The 10,127-nt window shown below is 41.0% G+C and overlaps 1 protein-coding gene across 1 annotated transcript; it reads left to right on the top strand.

Annotated features, from left to right (window-relative positions):
• The first annotated feature begins 6,455 nt into the window (after positions 1–6,455).
• LOC140976509 (uncharacterized) lies at positions 6,456–9,555 on the top strand. The gene is made up of 2 exons (XM_073440722.1): positions 6,456–7,460; positions 9,374–9,555. Exons 1-2 carry the CDS (start codon positions 6,515–6,517, stop codon positions 9,478–9,480), a joined length of 1,053 nt encoding a protein of 350 aa, XP_073296823.1. The 5' UTR covers positions 6,456–6,514; the 3' UTR covers positions 9,481–9,555.
• Positions 9,556–10,127: the final 572 nt, after the last annotated feature.

Below are 10,127 nucleotides of genomic sequence, written 5' to 3'. Positions count from 1 at the left end.
TGATGCTGTTTTTATTGTTGCTCTTCGAATGCTTCAACAAGCCATTGTCTAATCTTTTGCTCCCTTGTAAGGCATATCTGGAAAGGTACGCTTTTTTGGTCATATCTAAAGAAATGCGGTGTACTGTCTTTTATATCATGTGGGTTGTGCCTAATGGATCAAGTTTCACCTGTTGATTTTTAATTGTTTGCAATGCTCGCTTGGGCGATTTGGAAAGAGATTTGTATTTTAAAACATAATAGCCATATTCCCAACAAATGTATTAAAGTTGAGTGGGTAATACCATATCTTGAGCAATTTAGAACAGCTAGATGTGCCTGGAATTTAGCTTCAGGGGAGGTGCAGAGTAGCAGGGATATGAGGTGGGTGCCTTCTCCATTGGGGCAGTGGCGAGTTGATATCGATACTGGGTTTAATGTTACTGTTGGTAAATAGAGCGTGAGTGCTGTGATTCGAAATCATTGTGGAATTATTTTTGCTGCTTCAGCCATAGGCATACGTAAACCAGGATCAGTGTTGGAGGCAGAGCTCTCGGCTATCCATTTTGGTTTGATGCTTGCTGTGAGAGGTAACTTTTCTGATGTTTGGGTCTTCTCGGACTCCTGTAATGCTGTTAAAGAGGTGACGTCGAAGTCTGAGGCTGGCAACCATCAAGGAATGTTAGTTTTGAACATATTGAATATCTTAACTTCTGGTAGATTTAAAAAAGTTAGATCGTGTTAGTAGAAATGCAAACAAGTTAGCGCACTGTTTAGCGCATTTTACTTTATCTCATCCTTCTCGTTCATGTTGGATGGAGGGTTTTTACCCATCGTGGTTGATGGATGTAGCTACTGTTGATTTAATTAATGCATAATATCTGGTTTCTCCTAAAAAAAAAACTTATTTCAAATTTACTTAGTCACAAACTTATTTAATATACATTTTATTTTATATCAATTTGTATAAATAATAAGATATAAATTTAAATTTTTGATTAATTTTATTATAAATAATAAAATTATAATCGAAATTCAATTGAAATCCAGCCATCCAAACGTAAGCTAACAATTATAACCTGTTCAGAGTCATAATGCTAGAGGGAGAAATTTCTCTCCCCACTCACTAAAGTGGGCGCATGGTGCTTTTCTCGTCTGCTTGGTGTGGATTATTGGTGGTTTTAGGTGTGTTTAATCTTGATTTTACCATCCTCCTTCTTCTGTAATCGGGCATTGACATTTTTAGAGTTGCTATTTATCTGTACATGCCAAGTGTTTGTGGAATTGCCTAAATGAGTCACAGCTTCTCTAACGCCATTCCTGCTGCCTTGGGCGATGGTTCTAAGAGCAATGTGGCTCCTAACCAAGCTGCCACTGACACTACAGCCCAAGAATCAATGGGTCCTAAGGGTTCGACTTTGAACAAGCCATCCTATTCTAGTCTTTTTCGCAACAATAGCGTGCTGAATGAAAATTGCATGCTCAAATACATTCCTTTGGTAGGCAATGAGTTGACTCTTACTTTAGATGAGATTGATACGTTGGAGGATTCTTTGGGTTTTGCTTGGTTGGTTGTGTGGTTGGAAGAAAATTGAATGGATATGCGGTTAAGGAGGTGATCCGACAATGGGGCAAGAATATTAAGTTCTTTATTCATGCGAGTGGTTGGATTACTTTCTTCTTTGCGTGTGATGATGATCGTCAAGTAGTGTTGAAGGGGGGCCAAAGTATCACCCTCCCCACGGGTGTCAAGGTAACACTTAATTTCTTTTTTGAGACGGATCCTAAGTTTTGTATGGATTGCAATGTACTTGGTCACTCTTGGGATTATTGCTTGCGTAACAAAGATCGGATTGTTGTGGATGATACTTTAGTGGAGGGCCGTGGAGTAGATGTCCATGTAGGGGGTGTTAGGGATGGTGCTCGAAGCCGGTCCCGTAATGCTCGACGTCGTTGGAATAGACGCCAAAACCGTGTGGGTTTGGGTGCTAGGGGGCGTGGCACTAGGGGTGGCCGTGGGTTTAATGGGGGTCGTGGAGATGGTGTGGAGATTGGTGTGGATTTTGATGATGGTGTGGTGCCCCCCGATCTTGGGGTTGATGGGGATGGCCGTGGGTTTATTGGGGGTCGTGGAGATAGTGGGGAGACTGGTGTGGATTTTGTTGATGGTGTGGTGCCTCCCGATCTTGGGGTTGATGGGGGTGGTGGTGGCGACACTTTGGGTGTTGAGACCATTGATTCCATTGTGAAGGAAGATATATTTATGGTCACACCTAGTGATGGTGGTGACAAATTTGTTGTGGAGGTGCTTGTGGATGAGTGTGATTATGATGGCTTTGAGGATGCTAATAACAAACGTACCAAAAAAGCTATCAGTTACCTCAAGCGTTTGGAGAAGCAGTGCAATTCGGGGAGTTCGAGCTCTAATTCTACGGAGTTTATTGAATTGGACCCCCGAAGTTGGTTACCTAAGTTGAATGCGAAATCGATATTGATGACTAGAGCTCAAGCGGAGGCTCGGCGGCTAAAGGCCGCCTCTCGTCCCTTATGAAGATTGCTTGTTGGAATGTGAGGGGTTTTAACAAGCCCCTCAAACAAAGGAATGCTCAAGGGTTTATTAAAAAGCATAACTTGAGTATTCTTGGTTTACTTGAAGTCAAAGTAAAGGCACATTTGGTGGATCGCATGATGGCTACGAATTTCTCGGGTATGTCTTTTATTCACAATTTCTTGTTAAGTGATAAGAGTCGTATCTTGCTTATGTAGAACAATAGTGTTGTCAATGTTGATCTTTTGGAGATGACGGATCAAGTGATTCATGTGAATGTTGTTTGCTTGCATTCTCATAGAGTCTTTGTTATCTCATTTGTTTATGGTTTGAATTCGGTGGTGGAAAGGTAGCCATTGTGGGATTTTTTGATGGGTCGTGGTGATAGTGTGGTCTTACCGTGGATGGTATTGGGTGATTTCAACTGTGTTCGATTCCCGCATGAGAAAATGGGTGGTCTTCCGATTAGGCCCTGTGATATTGTTGACTTGGGACGTTGTATCTCACACATTGAGTTATCGGATGTGAACCATGTGGGTTGTTTCTTTACTTGGTCTACTTTGGCGATTTCTTCTAAACTTGATCGGGTAATGGATAACCACCACTGGACACAATCGAATCTTGATGTGTTTGTGGACTTCTTGGCTCCGGGGTGTTTCTCTGACCATGCTTGTAGTGTTGTAAGCATTTTTCATGATAGTGTTCGTCGTGCCACTCCTTTCAAATTCTTTAATATGTGGACTTTACATTCGGACTACAACAGTCTTGTGGGTGATAATTGGTTCTATGGGGGTGGGGGCACGGCACAGTTTGTACTGAAAAAGAAATTGTTGCGCATGAAGCGAGTTCTCAAACAACTTAATGGTGAACATTTTAGTCATATTTCAAGCCGTGCAAAGCGGGCGAATGATGAGCTTATTGATGCTCAAAATCGGGCACTTACTGGTGGCTTTGTGGATGATGGTACTGTGGAGTTGAGGAAAAGAGCAGAGTTTCTTCTTGAGACAGAGAGATCATTTCTGTCCCAAAAAGCGAAGTGTGAGTACTTGAAATACGATGATAGATGTTCCAAATTCTTTCATGGTATGATCAAGCGTAACATCAAGAGGAATAAGGTTGTGGCTTTGACTCTTGGTGATTGTACTGTCTCGTTGGATCAGGATGTGATTGCAGGGGAGTTTCTAGACTTCTACCGCAACCTCTTAGGTTTTGGCATGGAGAGGACTGACATTGATGCTAATGTGGTCCCTCTTGGACCGTTGGTGGGTGACGATTGTGTGGATGGGTTGATTGCGCAGGTGCATAGGGAGGAGATCCGTAATGCTTTGTTTGGTATTGATGATGACAAAGCTCCGGGCCCGGATGGTTTTGGTTCTGCTTTCTTCAAAAAATCGTGGGATTTTGTGGGTGATGATGTGGTTTTAGCTGTGGGAGAGTTCTTTCGGTCTGGTAGACTGTTGAAGCAGTGGAATCATGCTTCCATTGCTCTTGTTCCTAAATCTGACCACGCTACTACAGTCACTGACTTCATGCCGATATCTTGTTGCACAATATTTTACAAGATTATTGCCAAGATCTTGGCAAACAGATTGAGGGCAGTGATTTCTCCGCTTATCAGTCAGGCTCAGGGTGCATTTGTCCCAGGTAGATCTATTGTTGAGAGCATCCACTTGGCTCAGGAGATGCCGAGACATTATGCTAGGAAGCGCTCTTCTGCTAGATGCATTATGAAGATTGATTTACAGAAAGCCTATGACACAGTCCATTGGGAGTTCCTTCGTGATGCCCTTCGGCTCTTGAACTTCCCTCCCAGGTTTATTTCCTGGATCATGGAGTGTGTTTGTACTACATCATTCTCTATCTTCTTTAACGGCCAACTTCATGGGTTCTTTAAAGGTGCTAGAGGATTGAGGCAGGGGGATCCATTATCCCCTTTTCTTTTTGTCATTTGTATGGAGATTCTTTCCAGGTCTCTTCTTTGGGCTTCTCGGTCGCCGGATTTCAATTTCCACCCAAGTGCGCTCTCTTGCATATTACTCATCTGGTACATGCTGATGACTTATTGATTCTGTCTCGGGGTGATGTGATGAGTGCGAGGATTTTGTTGGAGTGTGTGGATAGTTTTGGGAGGATGGCTGGCTTGAGAGCCAATGTGTTGAAATCTAATATCTATATGGCGGGGGTTAAAGAACCTGATAGGAGTGAGATATTGAGGATGTGTGGCTTTCGTCGGGGTTCTTTATCTTTTTGTTACTTGGGTATTCTTTTGGCTGGGGTGAGATTGAGGGAGTCAGATTATAGTGTCTTGGTCAATGCTATCTCTAGAAAGATCACAGCGTGGCCAAGACACACTCTTTCCTATGCGGGAAAGTTGGAGTTGATTCGTTCGGTGGTCCAAGGTGTGGAGTGCTATTGGCTTTCGGTCTTGCGTATCACATGTGGGGTGATTGACAAGATTAATTCGGTTTGTAGGAGCTTTATGTGGACGAGCAAGCATCCTCCTATTGCATGGAGTAAGATTTGCTCGCCAATTGAGGATGGGGTTTTGGGTATTCGAGATCTTCGAGCTTGGAACAAGGCGCTTCTCACTAAGACCTTGTGGAATATTCACATTAAGAAGGATATATTGTGGGTTCGGTGGGTGCATCATTATTACTGGAATGATGTCATGGATTGGAGGTGGAGGATGGATGATACTGTTCTCATTAAGAAGCTCGTGGAGATCCGTGATGAGCTTTTGGCTCGTGAGGGGAGTTGGGATGCGGTGGTTGCTAGATTGTCGATTTGGTTTGGTACGACGAGGGGTTTGTCGGAAGTCTACATGAGTTTCTTACCAGGGGCAGGTAGATGGTCGTGGAAACCATTTTTATGGAGACCACACATCTTACCTAAACATCGTTTCGCCCTTTGGATTTTTGCTCATGGGAAGTGCTTGACAAAAGACAGACAGGCCTATATCCTAGACAAGTCTTGTGGTCTTTGTGGTACTGTAAATGAAACTGCACATCATGTTTTCTTTGAGTGTACAGCTTCTACACAGCTTTGGGTTAGATTGTGAGAGTGGTTGGAAGTTCAGTGTATGGCGCGTTCTATGACAGGTTTATTTCGTCTTCTCCGCAGGAGATTCAGAGGTACTACCATGCGTGCACGGAGGTGCCACTCGGGGATAGCTGCATTGGTTTATCACATTTGGAGTGCTCGTAACAGAGCACTTTTTGACGATGAGAGGTCGGATGTGGAAGCTATCTTTCGGAATATTTTGATTCATGTTCATCGAACGCTGGCTGCTAGATGATATTCATTTTTTGTCTCCCAGTATTTCGATTTCATTCTTGGGATGTATCTATTTTTTGATATAACCATTTTCTTCGATTATGATTTTTGAACACTGATTATGTGATTCCTGAGTATACCCAGTGTATTTTATATTCTCTTTATTTACCATGTTCATATGCAAAAAAAAAACAATTATAAACAAAAGAACAAAATTTGTTGAATTGTTAACACCAATGTTCTCCAAACCGGACCGGACCGGCCGGTCGGACCGGTTCAACTGCGAACCGGCCTCCAGACCGGTCCGGAGATAAGTAAAAACCCGGAAAACAGGTTTAACAGGAAAAAACCGGTTAAAACCCGGTTAAACCGGAAAAACCGATTAAAACCCGGTTAAACCGGAAAAACCGGAAAATTGGAAAAAATTTTTAACAAATTTTTGCTTTCTGTTTGCAAAACATGTATTATTTTAATTTTTTAAAAAATATTTAGATAAAGGTGTTGGTGAAATGCAAGAAATACCTTCTTTGGACTTGGAAGAACTTTTGGATGGTGGGGATGAAGATGATAATGACTANGAACGGTCGAACCGGTTGAACCATTTTTTAAAAATTGACCGGTTCGATTAACGGTCCGGTTATAATAACACTTGTTAACACAATAACTGGTTCTTTATTGATGTACTACCGTCTCCGAAAACCTCCGGCCACCGCGCATGGCGGCCATTACCAGTCGCTTCCTCCCCCTTCGCCTTAATACCCACCCCGTTTTCCGACCTATTCCGCACCACTTCTCCACGCCCTCGCCCTCGCCCTCGCCCTCGCCCCCTGATCCTTCCATTCCTCCGGCTGAATGTCAAACGCAACCCTCATTTTCCTCAAATTTCGAACAAGTAAAAGCCAGTCTCCGACAACAACAGCCCAAAAACCGCCCTCGTACCGTCCGTGGACTCGTCCCCTTCTCTGACCCTACTCCTACGCAAGCACCGGCTTCTAAAATAGCCCCCTTAGAAGAGATCCGCCACAAGCTCGCTGAGTTCCGCCTCCGCTCCTTCGCCCCTCCCCCATCTGGCTCTTCCGGGAAGTTCATCTCATTCCAGGAGCTCTACAAAAGAAACGTTATTTCCACCCCATACGACTCAGAGAAAACGTTTGTGGGTCCAGCGGCTGGTGGCAGGCTCTCGTACGGTGCCATTCGCGAGAGCCTCCGTCAGTTGCGTGCGACTGCTCCAGCTCCTGAAAACAGAAACGATTCCACCGGAAAGGCCATTGATCCGATGTCATTAGCTAGGTTGAAGGATAACTTCAAGCTTCAAGCTTCAGGAAGCGTGGCCGATTCACCTACAATTACGGTTGGGAGTGGTCGGTTACCCTCGTCCATTTTTGGGACTGGGAAAGAGAATGATGGGAATGATACAGGGATGGAGCTTGTAAAGTTGTATGATTATTCGGAGCTGGGGATGAAGCTGGGGTTGTTGAGGCCAGAGAAGAGGAAGGGGAAGTGGTTTTCACTACAGGAGTTGAATGAGAGGCTTGTCAAGTTGAGAAAGATCGAGGAGGAGGAGAAAGAGTTGATGGTACAGGGTGTCACTTTTAAGGACTTGAGGGAGTGTTTGTTGAAGGCGCGACTTTCTGTTGATGAGAAAGCAAGGAAGAAAACAAGTATGTTTTGCTTTGTCTCTTCATATATGTTATAATTGGTGAAATGCCTGAGTTTTCATGAGATAGTGCCTATAAATTCACCAACTGGAGCTTGGGAGGCCATATAGAAGAATTGAACAAGAGTAGAATTAGGGACTTAGGGAGAAATGTGGCAATTTTCAAAATCAAAGAATGACAATGCAATGGCATATTTGTATGTGAGATTATTTTTAGTAAGCACGCTATTGGTGATGATTTCATGGAATCTTTTTTAAATTTTAGAATTAGAATGTTAGGCGAGTGAAGTAGATTCTTTTGGGCTACAATCTTCATTAGTGATTTTTACATAGATTAAATAAAAAGATAGTAAAGCAAGTAAAAGTGCGATAAAATAAAATCGACCAATTCATTGAGATTCGAGGGAACGTATATGCCCATGCCCAACTTCAATGATTCTTGCTCCGGTATTCAACGTTCGATACAGATCCTCAAGATTTTGATTGTTGAATAACTTGAAGCTCAACTTCTCACAAGCATACTCTTTATGAACAACCTTTCTTTGGTAATAACATCTCAAAAACTCAAGCAACAATATGTACAGCGGAAGGAATTCAAGACAAAATCAAGAGTTCATATGAGCTTTGATGGATGCTTTGTTACTGAATTGATGATGGACAACGCTGCCAAAAACCTCTATTTATAGTGATAGGCCAAGGAAAGAGACTCCAATCATCCGATCTATCGTCCCATGATTGAATGCACGGTTTTGTTGGATACCAGATGTCGGACGACTCTGATCATAGGAACTGTTGTCTGTTTTTGTATCCATGCATAAATAGCTTCACTTGATTGTAGAAACTTAGAAACAACCGAATCCAGATGTGCATATGATGGACATGTCTGGTAATGCAGAACAGGTGTCTCGTATTTTTACTGGATATCCGTGTGGTTGCCATTTCCTTGATATAAATGATTTGATGCACAAACAGATATCCATTCAGGAAAAACCGTAATTCAGTATGGGCTAATGATCTTTAAGAACAAGATGTTTGTGTGAACCTTAGAGTACACTGCCTAGCAGGCTAGCGTAAATTTGAAAAGGCGATTTAAAGTATGAGAACTAATATTTGGTCCCAGAAACTGAAGCCTGGTTTCAGATAACAGTCGATGCTCGATGGAATGCTGAAGAAACTTGGAAACGATGTTCCTATGGAAAGCAATTACTGTTTTTGCGCTCTTCTAAAATCATGCTGGCACTCTCTACCATGTAACTTAACTACGTGCAGCGTTGACTGAACACGGAAGCCGGATGGATAACTGTTCTTGTTAAATTCTGGAAATAAATAGCTTTCTTTTGCAGTTGGTTGTTTTGATTCATGGATTTGATTGCACAATTGGGACAGATTTAGTAATGAATCTGCAAGTTTTCAGATTGTAAAGATTAAATGTGCTTCAGGCTCAGCATAAATTTTGTAATTGATTTTATCGTTTGTTGGGATAATAATGGAATTGAATCCGCTGCTTGAACATTAGGTTCTAGCTTCTGTTTGCATTTTTCAAAGCTTTGTAACAATTTTATTTTGGTGAAGTTTCAAATTAATGAAGCAAGAATGCATTTGGATTTGATGTTATGTATGTAGGAGCCTAGGTAAATTGAAAAATATCCAATCAGAGTTGGACAAAAACGACATGACCTTAATTTACTGTTTGTGTTTATATGTTTGTTAATCTGCGATTAGCATATGATTATGGAATTAAATCATACACCTTTTAGAATCAGATGGATTTTAGCATCATTGAAGCGCACATCTTTTGATTTTTATTGAATATACAGTGCAACGAAAAACTTGGGCTTAAACGCAAGAAATTATATCTTAGAATCGTAAATACTTTTAAATGCTTCTATATGCTCAATATCTATTGTGTATTTGCAGTGCTGAGACTTGATATTTTGGGCAGCCTAGGCGAAACACAGAGCTTCATGGACTCGCCTCCGAAAGAATATTTAGTTGAGAAGGCAAGTCTTGCTATTTTGTTTTAATCATGTTTTTTTAGGCCATTCTTCTGAGTAACGTGTCTAGTCTTGCTCCCTTGCCTTCCATGGCAGCATTCTTTTTGTGGAAATATAAAAGCTGCATTTTGTAGGAGTGATGGTATAATATCAGCGAGATTATAATTTATAAAAGTTTAAAAAGCACGATGCAATTAGTTAAGAAAGAAATAGACAATTAATAATTTGTTTGGTATGTAATTATTCAAATTTCTGTTCATCGTCAACACAATCTTTTTACCTCCTTTCATGTGCTATAATTTTTAGTGTCTGTTGCCTTAGGGCATGCTTGGTAGAAGGGAATGAAGTGAGAATTGAATGAACATTTCTATCTCATTCCTTATACCCATGATCGGTATACCCATTGGAATGAGAATGTCCATTCCCATGGGACCGTTCACACCCCTCATTTTCTATATGTATAAAATGTTTTCTTAATTTAGCTTAACTAGTATAAATCTATATCTTAATAATAATAATATTTTATTAAAATTATAATTATAAAAATTAAAATACCAAAATAATAATTATGAAAATACTAATATTATCAAACAAATCACTATTATTTATATATATAAAATGATGATGATAATATTAATAATTAAAATAATAACTTAATGATTACATAACAATAATAT

Source organism: Primulina huaijiensis, chromosome 5, assembly GCF_012295235.1.
Source record: "Primulina huaijiensis isolate GDHJ02 chromosome 5, ASM1229523v2, whole genome shotgun sequence".
Taxonomy (NCBI): domain Eukaryota; kingdom Viridiplantae; phylum Streptophyta; class Magnoliopsida; order Lamiales; family Gesneriaceae; genus Primulina; species Primulina huaijiensis.
This window is presented reverse-complemented; position numbering and strand designations above follow the sequence as displayed.

Bases quoted from the DNA above. Each gene is read 5' to 3' on its own strand.
- LOC140976509 (XM_073440722.1), top strand. From the start codon at position 6,515: ATGGCGGCCATTACCAGTCGCTTCCTCCCCCTTCGCCTTAATACCCAC. The intron at 7,461-9,373 runs GTATGTTTTGCT...GTGTATTTGCAG, and splicing joins GAAAGCAAGGAAGAAAACAA to TGCTGAGACTTGATATTTTG.